The sequence below is a fragment of the Canariomyces notabilis genome (assembly GCF_033297395.1).
Source record: "Canariomyces notabilis strain CBS 508.74 unplaced genomic scaffold N656scaffold_13, whole genome shotgun sequence".
NCBI classification, from domain to species: Eukaryota; Fungi; Ascomycota; class Sordariomycetes; order Sordariales; family Chaetomiaceae; genus Canariomyces; species Canariomyces notabilis.
The window spans coordinates 555,671-574,021 of record NW_027041835.1 but is presented as its reverse complement, the minus strand read 5'-3'; the positions used below and the strand labels follow the sequence as shown (position 1 = coordinate 574,021).

Sequence of the window (18,351 nt, the reverse complement as noted above, 5' to 3'; positions counted from 1 at the left end):
GTTGGTGACTTCCCAGGTCAGTTTGTGCCAAGGCTTTCAAGAACCAGCTTTCAGCTAGCGTGTGAATGGAATCCTGGACGCAGTTGGGCGGGCCGCAGGAACATTGGCCTAATCTTAGCCAGTTTGGGTAATAGCGGGGTACCTAACGCGGCATACGATGAGGCGCAGGCGATCACGTAGCCCTCCATCTCGCGATGGTCAGAATACGAAATTGGCTTGATAACGGAAGAAAGAGGGTCATTACTGTATTCCACACAAACTTGGGACAAGCAAGTCCATGGTGCTGGGTAAGCCTAGGATCATGAAGTTGAGTGCTAGCTGTCCTGCGAAGCGGCTTCAGTTGAAATTCACCCGGATGACCGCAGTTCTGTCCTCATTACTTAAATGCTCCTGCCCTGAACACCAGCCCGGTAGAGCGGGGAATTCGCTAGGTTAACTTCCAGACGCTATCTTAATCGTTTCCCCGCAATGCGACGATCCTGGGTTCGTTTACGCGAGTAGCGAACTGGATAACATCGATAGTAACATTCGCCTTTCGCTAACTTCACTCTCAGGGGAAGATGGAATTGGGAAGGGGAGGGGGTGAGTGGGGGAGCATCGAAACCTCGTCCGGTAACGATGGACTGTGAGGAGGAGTGAACAAACTTAGGGCACCGTTTTCGAATACAATCGGCTTGAAATTTGCGGTCGACACTCAGGTAGGTAGTTGTACAACTGTCGCAGAGTCAAGTTCGACCAAAAGTGCCCCATCACCAAATACTAGTAGCCCAAGGCCTTATCGTTTAGCGGCCGGGGCGGCCTAGTTCTTGAACAAATCTCGGAGCTTGCGGCCGCCGTCAGCACTCGCCTCCCTGGCCCACACTGTACTCCACTGCAATTCGCACCGTAACAATCCTTCTTGGCACTGTCTGAAATTGCGGTTCCTGTCAGCCCCCACCCAAGTTCTCTGTGTAATGTGTGGGTTTGGCCGCCCTCTTCTCATTCACCCATCCTCCCCTTCTGAATTCTCCTTCTGCATTCTCTCACCACTTCAACGTCGGTCTGTTGACCTCCCGACAAACTTTGGCTCAATCCCAGCAGCAAGTCTTCGTGATTTGCGCTGGCCTTGGCCGTCCACTCCTTTGATACTTGAATCTTGTTGGAAACAGCATCTCAGTTGCCTAATTCTTTGTTGCTGTCTCCCAGCAGTTGGAGCCGTCCGAGTTGTCGATCAATGGTGGGTTTCTGGCTTTTGCGCTCTTCTTCGCGACCTCCTGCCTTGGTACTTGTTTGCGTCGCATTTTGTGCAACATCCTTCTCCCTTGGCCTGGCCCAATGTTTTCGGCTTTCTCGGTTATCGCTGACATCTCCCAGATCGCAGGCTGCAATTGTTTGTTAATCATTTAATTACCCCCCTCTATTGGCCGAACCACGACCAGACCAACGTCGTTACCTCGACCGCGATCGCAGACTGGTATATGTTGGGCGCCAGGCGATCGTTAGTTCGAGGACTCTATGTCGTTCGCATTGATTTGAGCTGCCAATCGCTTCTGGTGCCGCAGAGCGGCTTGGAATGATGGCGGCTACAATTGGACCCGACATCATGATGGACACGCCTTACGTGGACTGTCTCGATCATGGGGCGTCACCGGAGCTCTCAGGCTCTTCAGCCGTGAATGACAGCAATCTGCGTCCTGCAAATCCGCGGGCGTCTCCGCGACCGAACGCGCCTCCACCGAACCCGCCTTTCGTTTTCCCTGCGAGGCCAACATCTTCCTCAGCGCCTTCATCTTTGTCACGGGCAACCGGCAGGCGGCCGCGCTCTGCAATAGAGCCACAGGAATCAATATCAAGGGGTAGTTTTGAGGTTGACAAAACTGGTTCCAGCTCGCCCACGTTGCCGGTGTTCTCGTTTAATCCAGGCGCCTCTCTGCCCCCGACACCGGGTCCCGACAGCGTATTTTTGAACCTGCCGCAATCGCCATCTGCCCCCAGTTCGCCGCGGTCGGGCCTCGCCCGACCAGCCGGCCTTGGACACCGCAGAGGAGGGAGCGAATTCGTTGGGGGCAGCATCCGTGACGGGGAAGCCATTACTGTCCTCAACAGCAGTCCAACCAAGTCTGACGGCGGAATGTCCTCACCATTGCTACAACCGACTGCGAAACCCCGAAGAGGACATGCACACCGTCGGTCTGCTGCCATTTCTAGCCACGATCTGTCGTCAATCATGCTCCCTCCATTCACCCCGAATGTGAAGGTCAACAGTGCGCCGACTAGTCCTGCTGTTGCCCAGCCACCACCCAGCCCAGGTTTTCCAGCCACAGAGAAGGCCGTCCGAGCCGAGAAATCCAGTTCCTCGTTACAGGAGTCCTGTGCTGGTAGGACTCAAAATACATCGCCATCAGTCGTTCAATTCGAACCTGCTTTCAAGCCCCCTGTTCGAAATCGAGTAGGATTTTCGGACACGCTGGAATACATCCCAAGGCCATTGTCTCTGGTGTCCACCGATACTTCCAGCACCGCTACCGTTCGGCCTGGGCACTCTGTTTCTGGCAGCATTTCGTCTATCATTTCTCTTCCGAATGCTGACCGGGAAATGAAGCACCCCCTGGGCTCCACTCAGAGCGCAAAACACAGTGATAGCCGACCAAGCACCGCAGGGGCGGTCATGGAACGGACTCAGAGTTCTCAGGAACAGGATAGAGCCCTTCCGTCACCCCGACGAAGAGGCTCGATTCCCTTGTTGGGCTCTCTGCCACCTCCCATTCTGCTCGGCTCGGCGACCCCAAGTCCCACCAGATCAGCCAAGAAGTGGTCTTTCTTCGGGCTCGACCCTTTTGTTACAGGATCACCTGCTCGCTCTCAGCCCAATAGCCCGCACTTTGTCGATACTCCCTGCAGCTTGCCAGGATGTGCTTCCGCGGATAGCGCTCCAAATGCATGTTTGAATGGCTCTGAAGGAACATTGAGCGCTCCGAAGCCTGCCAGCAGAAAGAGAAGCAAGAAGCAAAAGAAGGTCAAAACATGGGCAGGCTCCATCTTATTGCGTAAAGGGAAATACCGGTATGGCAAACAGAAGCGAAGAACGCCAACACCACCTTTGCTGCGGCATACTGAGTTGGTAGTTGATGGTAATGATGGGGCGATGCACATGTCGTTTGAACCGGAGCCGTCGATGCCCGCCCTCACTCTAACCAAGTCGCCCGGCCCTGAAGCTTGGGAGACGAGGACATTCTCTAGCCCCGGTACCCTACCGGATGAGGATACCTCATACCCCATGATTGATCTAGACGCGGCGTTGGGTCCCTTCAATACCCCATTACCACGGAATCCAGAATGGGAAGCGGCACAGAGGGCTGGAGGTCACGTTAAGAAGCAGCTGCACAGTGCTGCGGGTATGAGCCGATTTTCCGGCCCCGGAATGCATTATTACCACCGGCGAGCTGAAAGTGCTCCGGAGCTGGTTCCCTTTGAAGGAGGGCGGTTCGGATTCCCGCGTTTTGGAAGCAGCTCCACAATGGCCGACGTATTCGAAGAGGACGAAGAGGACGAGGAAGACTCTGCCACCAATTCAGCCAATACTACAGGCGGACAGTCAACACCGGTCGTTGAGACGCCGGGCGCGGAGAAGCCAGCGGCGAAACAATCAAATGAAGATGCTGCTCCGTCGGGAATGACTCGAATCCAGGCCGAAGCCGACGGTACTGTGCTGCCGCCGACTGATGGTAGCCAGCTCCAGAACCGAGCTTCGACAATTGCTACGAGGTCTAGATCAGCCGAGCCAGCAACTTGTGAAGAGGCCGCCGCCGGCGAATATTCTCTTGGAATTTCGACGGGTTCGGCAGCGTCTCCGGGAAATGACAATTCTGGTTCTACCACTCCGTCTCCCGGTCATGTCTTCCGGCCGAAGGATTTAGCTCGAGTCGAAGTCAGCCCTCTCAACCTCCCATCTGCATCGCTAGCTCCTGTTAGCCCGTATTCGATGACGCAATCCTCAGCTTTCCCGTCGCCGAGGTCACCAATGTCCTACGATGCCCATTGCATCTCGACTGCTCCATCGTCGGTTTCAGAGGACAATTTCCAATCGTTACTTATGGGAGAACCCGGCCCAGAGGTCCGGATATCGGTCGATGATATTCCTTCGTTGACCAGCAGCAATTCAACCATGACCCGGGACAGCCTGTATGCTCAACATCCGCAGGCGAGGCACCCACCCTTAGCCAACCAGCAGAGGCCGGCGTCGTTCACCTCGACCGCTTTTGGCCGAAGACGTTCGAGCCTAGCAAGTCTGAGCCGGCTCATAAGCAGCTCACACGGAGAGAGAAGCAAGCTGTCGATCGAGGTTTCGATGGATAGCGAGCCGGAGAAGAAAGCCAAGACTAGCAAAACCAAGCGACTTAGCCGGATGGTGCAGTTTTGGAAATCAAAGGGGAGCGATGCGACATGACAACTTGAATGATTTGACAATCGACCGGGTAACATGGGTCAAAGCGTTGGTGCGCCACTGAGTTGACGGGGATACGCGTGTAGGAATACGAAGGAATTTGCGATTTTGATCTTGCAAACTAACGTTATGGAGTTTTTGACGGCAACATAAGGACAAAGGTCGCAGCAGCCTTGGGACAGGAATTTCGAGTGCCAGAGTGTGCCTCGCTTGGTGGCAGCTTGGGGGTGGACATGACGGAGACGGACATATGATTCACAGGTAGCGATGATTCTGATTACCAAACTTCAATGTACATGTATCGTTTATGCGGAGGGAATATTTGCGAAGCAGTTAATACAGCGACGCCAGTACCTCCGCTAGTCATTACACTGCGAGATTACTTGCGACATTTGAAGCTGTCGTGGGATTCTCGTTGTAGAGAGCTCTACTCCGTAAACTTCTACGACTACCATAAGATAGGTACAATACTCCGTATGGTGTGAGACAGCTTCGTAAATTCCGTACTGTAACGCTACTCGTAAGTACACGTAATCCGTTTCGCAGTCCTAGCCTCGGCTACTAGCGGCGCACGACGCGCCGGGTGTAGGCGCGTCTCCGGGCCAGGGCATTAATAGCCAGCCAGTGCCATGTGGTATCCTATGTGATCCAAAGACGATTCCCACGCTCATATTGCGACCTCGGGGCATCTGGAAAACGAAACCGTCCGAGCAAATCCGACTGGAAACTTCAACTACTGGTATCCATCGGACTGTATAACCTGACTCGGACGTTTTGCCCAATTGTAATGTACTGGCGGCAGCCCGTTGGGAAAGGATAGCTCCTGCACAAGTACGAATACCTACTGCAGAAGTCGGCAAATAGACAAGCGAGAAGTCCAAGAAAGTTTAAGAGACAAACGGACGGACCGCCCGGTGATGTCGGCCGCGTCGTCTTCTTCGTCCCGCAACGCCATCCGCCGTCTTCTAAAGGAGCTCGAGACGTGGAACAATGTCGAGTCGGCCGGCGAGGAGGGTATCGAGCGGCTCGGGCCCGTCAGCGAGGATCAACTGCTCAACTGGGAGGCCGTGATCAACGGCCGAGGGGTCGGGCATGGCTATGACCGTATGTTCCTCCCACCTCCTTTCCTTTCCTTCCCGGCACTTCCCCTTCCTCCGATCTTAACCCTCTCCAAGCAGCTAGCTAATTCTTCGACCCCGCCAACTCCAGACGGCCGCTGGCTCCTGCGCATCACGGTGCCCCCGACCTACCCGCTCCAACCGCCCCAGATCGCCTTTGCCACCCCAATCGTCCACCCAAACGTCCACCTGCAGACAGGCGAGATATGCCTGGACCTGCTCAAGGACGCGTGGTCGCCCGTGTACAGCGTGCTCGAGTGCGTGCGCGCGATCCGGGTGCTGCTCGCCACGCCCGGGCTGGAGTCACCGTTCAACGTGGATGTCGCGGCGCTCCTGCAGAAGGGGGACGTGCTTGGGGCGAGGGGGTTGGTTGAGTTGTGGGTCGATGAGAAAAGGTATGAGGGGAAGTGATAATCTATTTCAGGGTGATGCTCACTCATCCTCGAAGAAAAATGTGGATGAGTCATAAATTAAGACCGTGGTTTTCCTTTCGTCGGCTTGAGCCCTGGTGGTTGCCCGGCGAGGTATTTCGTCCATAAGCAGGTATTTAATCTTCTAAGGGACAAAGACTGGGACGTTTCGGAGTGACTGGCGCAATCTCACGGTGGAACTCAAGGGTAAAAGTTACAGCAGGACATCAACAGCATCGTTCCTATAGACTCGTGCAGCAGCATAATAATGAGCGCCGCATCCAACCCTCGTATATTTTCTCATCACTTGCTTGCCTGCCTGCCTGGCGTCGTTACTTAGCAATGACAATGTCAGCCCAACATATGAACCTGAAATCGGCCATCGTATCTAAGCTCATAAACGCTGTCATGGCATATGGTATCTTACAACTCCGCAACCTAGGCGATATCGGCCGTCTGCCTTGGTCTCTCTAACTCAGCAGAACGGAAGGCTTTCCGGGGGCCAGCGGCTTTCTGCCTCTTCTGGCTACACCCGTATATGCTACCGTAAACAAGTCGGGGTATCAAATCGTGACGTTGGCCGATCTCCCAAACTCCCGACATCCGTTCCACGTCTACAACTAGACGCACAGAACAGAACCTGCGCTAGTCCAAATTCCCGGGGGAAGACCATATCTGAGTGACCGCGCGGCAACCTTGAATTGTGGTTCCCATAGCGTGTCACTCATTGTAGTGGTAGACCTGTCATCTGTCAGCGCCACGGGTCCGCCACTCAGCGGCGGTGTGGGGGAATGCATTACCTTGTAATTTGGCAGGCCAACCGGTTGCCAACCTAACCTCTTGGCCATCTTCGCGAACCCCTCAGTCTCAATCAAGTGGTAGAAGGCGAAGGGGGGAAACATGGCCCCGTCTCGGTGAACATCGGCTTTCACTAGCAACGCTGCGCCACCCACACCGTCCAGCGGAACCTCCTCGTGGAGAAGACCGTCTGGTTTGGCCATCTTCGCCATAAGCGCTCGGTAAGTCGCCATTTCCGCGTAGCCTTCCAGCAGGATGTCGTCCGGATCCATGTGTTGTGCCATCTCCTGCGCCGTGGGGCTATCCTGCCAGTTGTTGTAGTCGTAAGGCCGTTCGTCCATCGCTTTCGTCTCCGGATTGTAGAATCGCTGGAAGCAATTGGGCGCAATGACGGGCTTGTCGTGTTTGGCTAGGTCTTGTATAAGGGTTGGCGGGGTCTCGACGACATCGGCGTCTAGCCAGAGGACCCAGGACGTCGACGGACCGAGGGTGGAAAAGAGAAGTGAGTTGCGGGCCTTGGCCATGGCTGCCCGTCGGACCTTCTGGTTCTGCATTTTGTGTCGCTCGCTCTCATCCTGAGATGCAAGCGGCGGGTCGAAATCCTGCCGCAGTATGATGATGCTCTTGAACCTGTCCTTCTCTGGCCCTGTCTTCTGGGTTTTCGCAATCTGTTTCTGCAACTGCGTCGTCGCCAGGTTCCCCTCCTTCGTCTTTGGTAGGATGAAACCCAGCGTGATCAGCTCGTGAGGATACGACAGCTTGAGCAGGTTGTCCCAATATTCCTGGTAGAAGCGGGCCATAGGGGTCAGGATGAGAATGTTCTCGCGGTTCTCGAGCGGATTCGGCGTGATTGTGACATTATTGAGGTTGTAATGCGCGACGGGCGGCGGTTTCGGCTTGCTGCCACTGGCTGGCTTGCGGAAAGGGGATGTTGGCGGCGAGAGATGGTGAGATGCAGCCGTGGCCTTGCGAGAAGGAGAAAAGTCGGGAGCGGAAGAGCCTATTACAAAGTATAGGATAAAGATGCAAAGAGCAGCACCAAGGACCAGCGTCACTGGGTTCGTCCTCTTCAGGCGAACCGGCCCCATGGGGCGCGCCATGGGATCGTCGAGGATGGATCAGGAGAATCGGTACATAGAAGGGAAAGGAGCGCGGTGCGATGTCTGCTGCTGCGCTCACTGTTTCGCATCGAGCGTCGCCCAGCGAGCTGTGCAACGCAGCGGCAGAGTAAGGAAGGCTGGAAGCAGCGCTCAGGGGATGGACTTGGCCCTGGAGAGCGACCGGTGCCCTGTTGCAGCGGGCGGTGGTTTCTGGAGTCAGATGGAAAAGTTGGCGATGAAGGTTAAGTTAGGAGATCCGAGAAATGGAGGACAACTTGTATGATGCGGGATACAGGGGTTTCACTCAGCCTACGAATCTGTATGCGGTGATGGTACATAATTACCGGGAATCAAAGCGTTACCATACCTATTGCGCCGTCCGGTGGTCACTTGTCAGCCAGTGGATCAATACGAATGCTTTGTGATTCGTAAGAATTGTATCCGTACCTCCTTACTCCCGGTATGTACTTCGTACTCCTCCGTACGTACCCCCGGCTGTGCTTCGTACTTCGTATTCAGCCAGGCTCCAATGCTCTTCTAGTCAGTTACGTAGAAACCAGTTACTCCAGAGACGACGGCTGGCATTTGGTCGATGAGAAAGGAGAGAGCATACACTACATGTGTGCTGGTCAAGTATTCAAGATCCATTCATCAGGCCCAGGACCTGAAATCGTGACCAAGTTGATGGAAGATACAGTATATTGGACAGTGTGGTTACAGTGGCAGGGTCAGAGCTGCACACCCACGTCAGCTGCAGCCTGGTCTGTCAAGCTCACTTCCAAACCTCCCTAGAGCTGTTTCGTACCTTGCCTACGTCGGTTATCAAAGGATTAGGACACAGTTCGCCACCTCTCCAGGAGCTGCTTCCTATATTCGTCCCCCCAAGTGCACTGGCAACGACAACAGTAGCCCGAATCACGCAGTATCGCATCACGGTACGAAATGTCAATAACACCGATTATCACCTTCAAGGCCGGCATTTGCGATGTCGATGTCTGTCCCTTCCCCCAGCCCCGCCTGTAACCAACTGTCCAACTGACCAGTGCTAGCAATCCTCAAAACCGTTCAAGGTCAAAGCTCGGCCAACGCCAGGCTACATCTACCTTTATTCCGAAGATGGTACAGTTGCGATTGCACAATAGCCTGGTGCTTGGAAGTCAAGGGCTGACGCAACCACAGAACTAATTCATTTCTGCTGGCGGCCTCGAAACGTGCCCCTCACCGAGCCCGAGCTCGATCTGGTCATGGTGCCCACGGACGGCCATTTTGTACCATACGACACGCGCGCCCCGAGCCATGCGACCTCCAAGACCAACGGCCGCATCTTCGTCCTCAAATTCTCCTCGTCTTCCCAGAGACACATGTTCTGGCTCCAGTCAAAGCCCCAGGGTCGCAGCGGAGACCCGGCCTGGCTCAGCCCGAGAGATTTGAAGATTGGAGAGATGGTTGACAGGCTCCTGCAGGGTGAGGAGGTGGACGTGAACCGCGAGTTGGCATCGATCCGCAACAATGACGACGACAGCCGGCGGGATGCCGACGATGACGAGACCATGGAAGACGTTGAGGGCCACGGCGATCCACATGGGCATCACGGAAGCGGTGATGGAGGTGCCGGCCCAGACGCCACCGGTGGTGACTTCCGGCAGGAAGGCGAGGATGCAAGGGAAGGAGGAGCAGACGGGGCCCGCGCGTAGGTGACATTTTCCTCATGGATACAAGTGCGTGCTGTGTGTGGGCCAAGGGAGTCTCATCCTCATGCGGGGGCATGGGCTGAATATGGTGCATAGCATGGGGAAACCTTGCAGTCATCATGTACCTTCTAGACACCGACCCGCCGAACAATTGGCGAAGAGCAATGTGAAAGCGGCATCGCACTGGCCTCCAATATGGAAATGCTTGCACAGGTGCTAATTCGATTGACAGGGCAAGCAACAATGATGCTGCCGCCGCGGTCCGGAACTTTCTCGACTCCCTCAAGGGCGCCCCTGGGCTTTCTGGCGGCCGAACCGAGGGCAAGGACTATCCCCTGCTCAACGACCTCCTTGAGACATCCGTTACTATTCCCATGCTCGACGCGGCTACCGACGAATACGTCGACAACTTGCTGGGCTATCTTCCCCCGACAGTGCTCGTTATGTCCCAGCAGGGAGAGGATGCAGACGCCATCAGCAGAGAGCCCGGCGCGGAATCTGTTGAGGCTGCCAAGCAGGCTATGAGCTCGGACCAAAAGCGCGCACTCCTCAAGAAGGTCCTCCGCAGTCCGCAGTTCAGCCAGAGTCTTCTGTCCCTCACGATTGCCCTTAGGGACGGGGGTCTGCCGAGCATTGCCGAGGCCCTAGGCGTTGAGGTGGAGAACCGCGGCCTCGTCAGAGGCGGAGCTGTTCCCCTTGGCGGCGGTGAAGCCGTTGAGGCCTTTGTGGAGGGCGTGAAGAGGACGGTGCAGAAGAAGTAGGTAGCATGGGAGAATCTTGACACGGTCCTTGACCCCTTACGCCCCAGAGACTGTTAGGCACCTCGCCGGCTCTGTATTATACGCCCCGGACAGATACGAATGTGCGTCGCACACCTCAAATAGAGCGGCTCTCTGTCTGAATACTAGTTGTCCGCCCGGCCTCTGGTTGATTGCTGCACAACAGATACTGTACATGGTACTTGTCGACAGTTGAATGCTACGTATCCTTCGTATCGTATGGTATCGAGAGTTACAAAGTACAGTACCTTTTGTAATTCTTACCGTAACCCATCTCGCAGTTGTGGTGGGGTAAGTGGGTTGCGTCAGCCCCTTGGTCTTGAATTGAACGTCATCCGCAGTTCTTGGTGAGCTCGTTTGAACCTTCCATCATTCATACGCCACGCGGCAAGCAACAACCCTTCTAGCCAAAACCCAGCGCCATGGCAGGAGAAGCAGAGTACTGGTCGTTTCCGACCAATCCAGAAGAGTTCGACCAAGATGAGCGCATATCTTTTTCCAAGCTCGACAACAAGTACATTGCAGTGCAAGACGACGGGACTGAGTACGAATTCGATCATGGGTTGAGGCGCTGGATCCCCATCATCGACGAAGCCCTGATTGAGGAGCAGCAGAAAGGCTATATGATGCCCAATGCCGATGACTCCCACGATGATCGACAGGGTGGCCCGCAGGGAAGAAAGAGGAAGATGGACCACTCGAACGACCGCGAGGTAAGCTGCGCGCGCATGCACAACTGCAGCGTCGGCCGTCCCGCACGCCGCCACGCATTCCTTCTCCCATAGCCCAGCACATGAAAGACAGAAGAAGAGTCAAGAGAAAAGAGCAATTCCGAATGCTCGCATCCGAAATCCGCGGAGAGACTGACCAGCCGCTCGATGTTTCCTCTGTTTGCTCGCCAGCAGGACAATCACACCAAGAACAAAGCCGCTAGGCGGCAGCAGGGTAATCGGGGACCGCCGCAGCCCAAACAGAACACGGCCGTCTACGTGACGGGGCTCCCGCTAGACGCCACCGTCGACGAGGTGGCCGAGCTCTTCTCACGCAAGTGCGGCGTCATCGCCGAGGAGATTGACAGCGGCCGGCCGCGCATCAAGATGTACACGGACGCCGACGGCAACTTCAAGGGCGACGCCCTCATCGTTTTTTTCAAGCCGCAGTCGGTCGACATGGCCATCATGCTCCTGGACGACACCGAGTTCCGCTTTCCCGCTCCCGGTGAAACCTTGCCCAAGATGCGCGTCCAGGCCGCCGATTCGAGCTACAAAAAGACCAAATATGACGGCGACAGCGAAGCCGGCGCCAGCAACAAGCCGGGCGAAGGCGACAACAGCAGCAGCAACGCCCGGCGCAACGGCCAGGACAAAGCCAAGATCATCAAAAAGACGCAGAAACTGTCTGCCAAGCTGGCCGACTGGTCCGACGACGAGCCGTCCGCGCTGCACACCAACGACCTCATCGCCGCCGCCGGTAGCGCCAAAGGCGGCAAGTGGGACAAGGTGGTGATACTGCGGCACATGTTTACGTTGCAGGAGCTGCAGGAGGACCCGGCCGCGCTGCTCGACATCAAGGAGGACATTCGCGAGGAGTGCGCCAAGCTGGGGCCCGTCACCAACGTGGTGCTGTACGACGAGGAGGAGGAGGGCATCGTCAGCGTGCGCTTCCAGACGCGCGAGGCGGCCGAGGCCTGCGTGCGCCTGATGCACGGCCGCGCCTTTGACGGGCGAATCGTCGAGGCCTTTTTTGCGACGGGCAGGGAAAAGTTTAGGAGGTCCAAGAAGGATTCTTCTTCTGCTGGCGGTGGTGGGGGTGGTGGCAGCGGCGAGGAGCATGGTGATTAAGTGTGATTTGTACGATTGACACTTTCTCGCGTGGACATTCTTCATCACTTCCCCTGGCGCTTTGCCACCATACTACCGTTTCGACAGGCCGTTCCTGAGACACGACTTAGGTAGGTCCTCAAATAGGTAGCTAGCTGTGTACAATCAGTCTTGGTCGGACTAATTTACCGTCCTGTTTACACAAGTTTCCCCGTATGTTGTTCTGTTGTGCAATACACCATTCGTCAGGCTCTCGTGTGCTGGTATGAACAATTCTGGGACAGAGCACCCCGGTTGGCCGCGCGATCTTTATAAGCCGATAGGCATGGTGGAGCTCAAGGAGATCACCGATCGATTACCAAGGTGTACGAAGTGTGGACAATACCTTCCATCTCTAAGCCTCTATCGAAGTGTTGAACTTTTTCCTCCCCCCCCTGATTCAGCTTACGCCCGTGCCCGCCATGTTTGGCTGTGATAGAATCATGTCCGGAGCAACCGGGCCCGAAGGTGATTCACTAATAGTACATTCAGTGCACTGCAGATTCCAGGTGATGGGTATCTCCGTTGGTTTTTTTTTTGTTCCTCCCTAGCACCGTATGTTTTATGAATGTTTCTAGTGGTGGAACAGCCGAATGTTCTGTTCAACAAACGTGATGCCCAGCTTCTCCGCAGTCTCAAAGACGGGCACATCGTTTTGGCTGCCTCCTGGAGCAGCAATGTACTTAACTCCTGAGCGAGCGGCACGGTAGACATTGTCGGTGAAGGGGAACTGAAGGTGGTCCAGTCAGTGGGGAGGACCTTCTACGACAGTAGTAGAGGTAATGAAAGGAAGGGCTTACAAAGGCATCACTCGAGACCACAACGTTAGTCAACTTGGACAGCCACTCATTCTTCTCCTCCTCGGTGAAGGCTGCAGGCACCTCCTCGAACATGGCCTCGAAAGTTTCACGCTCCGAACCAGACTTGGGCAGCTGGCCGCTGGCCAGCAGGTCGATGGCGTTGCTCTTGTCCGGACGCTTGGTGCCCTTTTTCCACTTGATGCTCAGGATACGGGGGTGGAAGCGGAGCCACCAGTTGTCGGCCTTGTCACCAGCCAGTCTGGTGCAGTGGATCCTCGACTGCTGCCCGGCGCCGAGACCAATGACCTGGCCCCTGGCAGCATAGCACACCGAGTTGCTCTGCGTGTACTTGAGGGCAATGGTGGCGACGGTGAGGTCGCGCAGCGCGCTTTCCGGTAGAGGTCCGGAATTCTTGGGCGTGATGACAGTCTTGAAAGAGTCAGGGGAGATTGTGACATCGTTGCGACCTTGCGCCAGGCAGATGCCGTAGACTGTCCTCGTCTCGCTCTTGTTGGGCTCGTACTCAGGGTCCATCTGGAGGACCAGGTACCTTCCCCCTTTCTTCTTCTTGAGAATCTCTAAAGCTTCCGGCTCGTATCCGGGGGCAATCACGCCGTCGGACACCTCCTTCGAGATGATGCTGGCTGTCGGAATGTCGACAACATCGCTGAGAGCAATCATGTCGCCAAAGCTGCTCATACGGTCGGCTCCCCGAGCGCGAGCATAGGCCTGGGCGAGCCCAGAGGTTTCAATGCCGGCAATGTCATCGACCATGTACACCTTGCGCTCGTCGGCATCCAGGGGTTCGCCAATGGCAGCTCCAGCAGGAGACACATGCTTAAAGCTGGCAGCAGCGGGCTTCCCGAGGGCCTTTCTGAGCTCCTTAACCAGGGGCCAGCTGTTCAGGGCGTCAAGGAGGTTGATGTAGCCAGGGGCACCACATAGCACCTTAAAAGGGAGGTTGCCCTCCTTGACGTAGGCCGAGGCGGGCTTCTGGTGAGGGTTGGCACCGTAGCGTAGCGGGAGATACTGCAGGCCGTCGCCGGCGTACTGCTTGCGGAAGAAGTCGGCGATGGCAGCGTCGTAGTCGGCAGTATGCTCGAAGGCCTTCAGCGCATAGAGTTTTCGACTGGACTCCTTGATCTCGCCTGACTCGAGTTCCTTCAGAAACTCGGCATAGTCTTTGGGGTCGCTAAGGATGGTGACACGAGCGTGATTCTTTGCGGCCGCGCGGATGAGAGTGACGCCGCCGATATCGATCTCCTCGACCGCTTCGGGGACGGTGACATTGATCTTGGCTACTGTGTCCTTGAAGGGATACAGATTGCAAATGACATAGTCGACCTTGTCGATGTTTTGTTCAGCGAGGTCCTTTTCGTCCGAGGCGAGGTTGCGAGCCAGGATACCCGCATGCACCGCGGGGTGAAGGGTCTTGACCCGGCCTGCAAGCATCTCGGGGGCCTTGGTGATGGCGGAAATGTCCCTTGCGGCGGTGGGTGTGCTGTCAGCGATTTCTCACTCTCAATAGCCGAGACTGGACTAGGGCGAGCTCATACTCTACGGGAAACCCGGACTCCCTAATCAACCTCGCGGTGCCGCCCGAAGCCAGAATGCGGACACTATGCTGGACAAGCCCCTTGGCGAGGTCCAAGAGGCCGGTCTTGTCGTAGACCGAGACAATGGCGATCCGCTGTTGCTCAGCCATCGTGGATGGATATGTGTGTTGGGGCGGGGAAGGTGAGACTTGGGCAAGGGCCAATACTCGACACCGTCTGTGTGAAGGGGCTAGATGGTTGTCAAACTGTCAATGGCGTGCTGGATTCGATTGTTCGGGTATTTATTCTATGCTTCGGGCCTTCAAGCAAATCGCGACTTGCCGCGCCGGTCGGACACTGGCAGGTAATGAAACGAGGACAAGCTTAGCAGGCGGGAACTAGCAGAAAATCGCCTACACAGTACACCATGCAGCTAAGGTAGGAGGTTGAAAATAATTCCTTCCGTCACGGCCCTGTCACATGGACCTCACCCGCCCTCTTCCATCTCCCCGTCATGGAGGGGGAGCTAGCCGTGACCGGGACCTGCCCCGCATGCGAAATGGATTCAGTTTTGTGGTGGGCTGTGGGCCCTTTTAGGTGGCTCAGAGTGGGTAAAGTACTGTACATACATACATACAGTAGGTATAGATAGGTTGTTAGCGTCTGCAGTGCCCTCGAGCGCATAAAACAGCGCACCGCCCCGAAAATCTGGACTCGAAGAAATTCCCCTCAATTGCCCCCTTCCCACTGCTGGAGAAGAGCATGCGAAATTCCTAACATTGAATTTGCACTCTTGGAAATTACGGGCGCAATGATGTTCTAGTATACTGCGTATTAAGACTTGATGGCCATAGCGCTTATCACGAGTGTTACGGGGTACTTATCAGCCCTATCATACCAAGTGGCGGGCGGGGCAGCTGTGATTGATAGCTTATAGGGGCTCCTGTCGGGAGACACAATCGCCCTTCGGGGCATTTGGTCAATGTAAGTTTTACCTAATGGGCTTGCGTTGCACTCTGCAACTCTGCAAAATGCTAACTCAACACCACACAGTTGAAACGATACAGAGAAGATTAGCATGGCCCCTGCACTAAGGATGACACGCTACTCAAAGAGACGCTACCAATTTTTTTGTCCCTATCTTCTGGTGCATAAGTGACCAGTTTTCTTGCCATGAATCCGAAGCCCTACTATGGTGAGGGTGGTTATCACCGGGCTTCGAGAAGTTTAGAGTTCGAATCCTCGCGGGTTCGTTCCTCTTTGATCAAGGCGGATCAAGCCCGTGGCACCAGCCCATGATGAGCTCCAACGTTACAAGGTAGTAGATACGGTAGGAGACCAAACATACCCTACACTGACAATGGAATATGGGAGATAGCCTTGAGTAAGTGGGTCGATTCGATAAGTATATGTGTATATATATCACTTATACTTTGTCCAAGAGAGATGAGTATCAGGTCAATCCATGATCCAATCCAACGCCGAAACGCCCTGCCTAGCCTTATACATCACATCCAAAGCAAACAAGATCCAGCTCGCTCTCAGCTAAATGACACTCAATCAATCCTGCCACATCCTACCCAACAGCCCGTCCTCCTTACCCAGCACCCCCCTGCGCTCCTCATCCTCAGCAATCTTGATAATCAGCTCCCCAAACAGCCCGTTTGCCCACCCGAACCAGCTGCGCGTCCAGTCGGCCTCGTCCCACGCATTGACCGTCTCGTGGACGACGCCCGTGCCGTTGGTCGAGTTGAGCACGGCAAACAACTGCTCGGCCACGGCCTCGTCGCGTTCCCGTGACGAAGCGAAGAACCCCCCGACCAGTTCGTCGTCAAACGCCGTGAGCGCTGCCACCGTCGCCGCCATGGGCCAGCCTTTTCCCGGGCCGAGGTGCGGGCCCCCAACCGCGGACAGGACGGGGCCCTTGGCGTAGTAAGGGTTCGCTGTGCTTAGGACGAAGCGGCGCGTGTTTTGGTAGATTTTGGCGTAGTCGTGCTCCTTTTCCTTCTCCTCCCCTTCCTCCTCCTCCTCGCGGGAATTCGTTTCGCTGGTGGTGGTGGTGGTGCTGACGTTAGTAGGACTGGTGCTACTTCGGGGAATGTGCTTGATCCATTTGAACATCCGCGGATGATCCGCTACTACTTCTGCGGGGGGGCGCGTGTAGTTCCACAGTGGGAAGGCCAGGAGCGAGGGCACGTTGGCGTCGTCCATCAGGTTGGCGCCGCCGTAGCCGTCGACCTCGTAGGCAAAGATGTCGCCAAAGTCGCGGTGAGTCACCACGGCGTCGCGCGCAATGCCCCGACGGATACCCCTTGCGAGGTTGCGCATGTCCGCCATCAGGCCCTCGGCTTGTTTGGCCTTGATGCCGCTCTCTGCCAGCTTCTGCATGATGACAGATGCCTGCTCCAGGTAGGCGGCAAACATCATGTTGCTGGGCGTCAGCAGCTGGAAGATGCACGCGTCGTCGCTCGGGCGGAACGACGAGCGCACCATGCCGTTCTCCTTGACCGGATTTCCGAGCCCGTTGTTGGTCAAAGTCTCGGACCCGCGGTCTGTCCAGCCGGTGAAGGTGTACGCTGAAGGGAGTACATGGCCCTCGTCGTCATAGGTGCCGAGGCGCATGGCGGCCGAGGCGTTGACGGCGGCTTCCACAGCGTCCACCCATGAGTACTTGCCGAAAAAAGCGAGATCGCCGGTGCGCGCATAGTAGGCGGCGCTGATCTGGAGAAAGGAAGCGAGGCTGTCGAGCTCCCACTTGCAGTCGAACACCAGTGTTTGGTTATACGGGGGGTTCGGGTGGTTCTTTGAGTAAGCGTCGTTGAAGGTCGGCGGGATACCGCTCTCGACCGGCGGCTGAAAGGAATGGCAGTAAGGCGAGATGATAATGTAGCGCGAGTGTGAGTTGATGAGGCCGCGCCAAAGGCTTGCCAGAGAGTCCGGGTCATCGGAAGGCTCCAGCAGAGGCAAGTACGAGTACACCTGGCTCGCCGAGTCCCGCAGCCACATGGCGTCGATGTCGCCCGTGATCACATACGTCAGCTCCTCGTCCGTGACTACCTGCTCGCCCGTCGCCGCGTCCGTCTTGTTGGCATAGCCGCGCCACTTGATCATGGTGTCGAGCGTGTTTGGATAGCTGTTCTCAAATAACCGAAACAGGTCCGGGTCCCGGATCGCCTTCTTCAGGCGCTCTATCAGTGCTTCCAGCGAGGGGAGCCGGAATCTCCTGCATTCGGGCGGCGGCCGGACGTAAGGAAACCTGCGCCAGCCTTCGGACAAGGGCTCGGGCCTTTGTCTTTGCAAGTCCTGGAAGCTGACACATTCGACCGTGGGCTGGGAGGGAGTGCTACTGGTAGTACTAGTACTCTCGATCTCGCCGCCGTTGATCTTGGTTTCACCTTTAACATCATCTGCCTTCGATGATGTCCAATATGGGTTGTTGGTCGCTTCGGGCGCAGGGAGCTCCTCGACATGCTGGGTCTCGCTGTGAGACGATTCCGCCTCAGGCCGCGGTTCAGTGTGCAAGTCGAATGGCTTGCTTCGAACTGCGGGAAGCGGGGTCTGATATCCTAGCCAGAACACCACGAAGGTCAAGAGGATTGCAACGCCGACGATTTTCCACCGTCGGGAGCCATTAAAGAGAGCCATGTCTTCCCAGCGCGCATATCGTCCCTACCACGCACGTATTAAGAATTATCAAGGCAGCATGGGTTGCGTTAGGAAAGGTAGAGAATCCAATCTCACCTGTTGGGTCTAGAGCCGCTTTAGGAAACCAGCCAAGACGGAAAAGCTTTGCCTAGAAATGTTTAGCCGGACTGCCTGCCCATTATTTGATAATGAT

The 18,351-nt window shown here is 55.8% G+C and overlaps 10 protein-coding genes across 10 annotated transcripts; 7 read left to right on the top strand and 3 right to left on the bottom strand.

Annotated features, from left to right (window-relative positions):
• The first annotated feature begins 809 nt into the window (after positions 1-809).
• On the top strand, positions 810-1,453 carry N656DRAFT_132544 (uncharacterized protein). Its single transcript, XM_064808590.1, has 2 exons — positions 810-1,216; positions 1,354-1,453. Coding segments are annotated over exons 1-2 (264 nt in total). The 5' UTR covers positions 810-953; the 3' UTR covers positions 1,355-1,453.
• Positions 1,196-4,894, top strand: N656DRAFT_132593 (uncharacterized protein). The gene is made up of 3 exons (XM_064808591.1): positions 1,196-1,216; positions 1,361-4,584; positions 4,606-4,894. The coding sequence occupies exon 2, from the start codon at positions 1,553-1,555 to the stop codon at positions 4,424-4,426; it is 2,874 nt and encodes a 957-aa protein (XP_064669534.1). The 5' UTR covers positions 1,196-1,216; positions 1,361-1,552; the 3' UTR covers positions 4,427-4,584; positions 4,606-4,894.
• Positions 4,895-5,047: 153 nt separating this feature from the next.
• On the top strand, positions 5,048-6,245 carry N656DRAFT_837470 (putative ubiquitin protein). The gene is made up of 2 exons (XM_064818829.1): positions 5,048-5,527; positions 5,633-6,245. The coding sequence occupies exons 1-2, from the start codon at positions 5,341-5,343 to the stop codon at positions 5,950-5,952; spliced, it is 507 nt and encodes a 168-aa protein (XP_064669533.1). The 5' UTR covers positions 5,048-5,340; the 3' UTR covers positions 5,953-6,245.
• N656DRAFT_780102 (glycosyltransferase family 62 protein) lies at positions 6,180-8,183 on the bottom strand. Its single transcript, XM_064815317.1, has 2 exons — positions 6,752-8,183; positions 6,180-6,692 (listed from the first exon to the last, which is right to left on the bottom strand). Exons 1-2 carry the CDS (start codon positions 7,847-7,849, stop codon positions 6,672-6,674), a joined length of 1,119 nt encoding a protein of 372 aa, XP_064669532.1. The 5' UTR covers positions 7,850-8,183; the 3' UTR covers positions 6,180-6,671.
• Positions 8,184-8,697: 514 nt separating this feature from the next.
• Positions 8,698-10,537, top strand: N656DRAFT_780101 (uncharacterized protein). The gene is made up of 4 exons (XM_064815316.1): positions 8,698-8,842; positions 8,899-8,968; positions 9,029-9,539; positions 9,773-10,537. The coding sequence occupies exons 1-4, from the start codon at positions 8,792-8,794 to the stop codon at positions 10,299-10,301; spliced, it is 1,161 nt and encodes a 386-aa protein (XP_064669531.1). The 5' UTR covers positions 8,698-8,791; the 3' UTR covers positions 10,302-10,537.
• Positions 10,538-10,741: 204 nt separating this feature from the next.
• Positions 10,742-11,104, top strand: N656DRAFT_710675 (uncharacterized protein; the record flags this gene model as incomplete). Its single annotated transcript, XM_064811693.1, has 1 exon — positions 10,742-11,104. One exon carries the CDS (start codon positions 10,742-10,744, stop codon positions 11,102-11,104), a length of 363 nt encoding a protein of 120 aa, XP_064669530.1.
• Positions 10,770-12,340, top strand: N656DRAFT_733084 (uncharacterized protein). The gene has a single exon (XM_064812677.1). The coding sequence runs from the start codon at positions 11,198-11,200 to the stop codon at positions 12,158-12,160; it is 963 nt and encodes a 320-aa protein (XP_064669529.1). The 5' UTR covers positions 10,770-11,197; the 3' UTR covers positions 12,161-12,340.
• Positions 12,246-12,738, top strand: N656DRAFT_132465 (uncharacterized protein). The gene is made up of 2 exons (XM_064808589.1): positions 12,246-12,270; positions 12,346-12,738. The coding sequence occupies exon 2, from the start codon at positions 12,405-12,407 to the stop codon at positions 12,612-12,614; it is 210 nt and encodes a 69-aa protein (XP_064669528.1). The 5' UTR covers positions 12,246-12,270; positions 12,346-12,404; the 3' UTR covers positions 12,615-12,738.
• On the bottom strand, positions 12,350-15,051 carry N656DRAFT_780098 (AICARFT/IMPCHase bienzyme). The gene is made up of 3 exons (XM_064815315.1): positions 14,535-15,051; positions 12,979-14,461; positions 12,350-12,908 (listed from the first exon to the last, which is right to left on the bottom strand). The coding sequence occupies exons 1-3, from the start codon at positions 14,681-14,683 to the stop codon at positions 12,753-12,755; spliced, it is 1,788 nt and encodes a 595-aa protein (XP_064669527.1). The 5' UTR covers positions 14,684-15,051; the 3' UTR covers positions 12,350-12,752.
• An 853-nt stretch (positions 15,052-15,904) lies between these two features.
• On the bottom strand, positions 15,905-18,254 carry N656DRAFT_780097 (glycoside hydrolase family 125 protein). Its single transcript, XM_064815314.1, has one exon. It carries the CDS (start codon positions 18,156-18,158, stop codon positions 16,074-16,076), a length of 2,085 nt encoding a protein of 694 aa, XP_064669526.1. The 5' UTR covers positions 18,159-18,254; the 3' UTR covers positions 15,905-16,073.
• Positions 18,255-18,351: the final 97 nt, after the last annotated feature.

Excerpts from the sequence above, each read along its gene's own strand:
- N656DRAFT_780098 (XM_064815315.1), bottom strand. The coding sequence starts at position 14,683 with ATGGCTGAGCAACAGCGGATCGCCATTGTCTCGGTCTACGACAAGACC. Across the intron at positions 14,462-14,534 it reads GAGTCCGGGTTTCCCGTAGA|GGACATTTCCGCCATCACCA; the intron begins GTATGAGCTCGC and ends CACCGCCGCAAG. Across the intron at positions 12,909-12,978 it reads TGGTCTCGAGTGATGCCTTT|TTCCCCTTCACCGACAATGT; the intron begins GTAAGCCCTTCC and ends GACCACCTTCAG.
- N656DRAFT_780102 (XM_064815317.1), bottom strand. The coding sequence starts at position 7,849 with ATGGCGCGCCCCATGGGGCCGGTTCGCCTGAAGAGGACGAACCCAGTG. Across the intron at positions 6,693-6,751 it reads TTGGCCTGCCAAATTACAAG|GTCTACCACTACAATGAGTG; the intron begins GTAATGCATTCC and ends GACAGATGACAG.
- N656DRAFT_132465 (XM_064808589.1), top strand. The coding sequence starts at position 12,405 with ATGAACAATTCTGGGACAGAGCACCCCGGTTGGCCGCGCGATCTTTAT.
- N656DRAFT_780101 (XM_064815316.1), top strand. The coding sequence starts at position 8,792 with ATGTCAATAACACCGATTATCACCTTCAAGGCCGGCATTTGCGATGTC. Across the intron at positions 8,843-8,898 it reads CCGGCATTTGCGATGTCGAT|CAATCCTCAAAACCGTTCAA; the intron begins GTCTGTCCCTTC and ends GACCAGTGCTAG. Across the intron at positions 9,540-9,772 it reads GGAGCAGACGGGGCCCGCGC|GGCAAGCAACAATGATGCTG; the intron begins GTAGGTGACATT and ends TTCGATTGACAG.
- N656DRAFT_837470 (XM_064818829.1), top strand. The coding sequence starts at position 5,341 with ATGTCGGCCGCGTCGTCTTCTTCGTCCCGCAACGCCATCCGCCGTCTT. Across the intron at positions 5,528-5,632 it reads GGTCGGGCATGGCTATGACC|ACGGCCGCTGGCTCCTGCGC; the intron begins GTATGTTCCTCC and ends CGCCAACTCCAG.
- N656DRAFT_780097 (XM_064815314.1), bottom strand. The coding sequence starts at position 18,158 with ATGGCTCTCTTTAATGGCTCCCGACGGTGGAAAATCGTCGGCGTTGCA.
- N656DRAFT_132544 (XM_064808590.1), top strand. The coding sequence starts at position 954 with ATGTGTGGGTTTGGCCGCCCTCTTCTCATTCACCCATCCTCCCCTTCT.
- N656DRAFT_132593 (XM_064808591.1), top strand. The coding sequence starts at position 1,553 with ATGATGGCGGCTACAATTGGACCCGACATCATGATGGACACGCCTTAC.
- N656DRAFT_733084 (XM_064812677.1), top strand. The coding sequence starts at position 11,198 with ATGTTTCCTCTGTTTGCTCGCCAGCAGGACAATCACACCAAGAACAAA.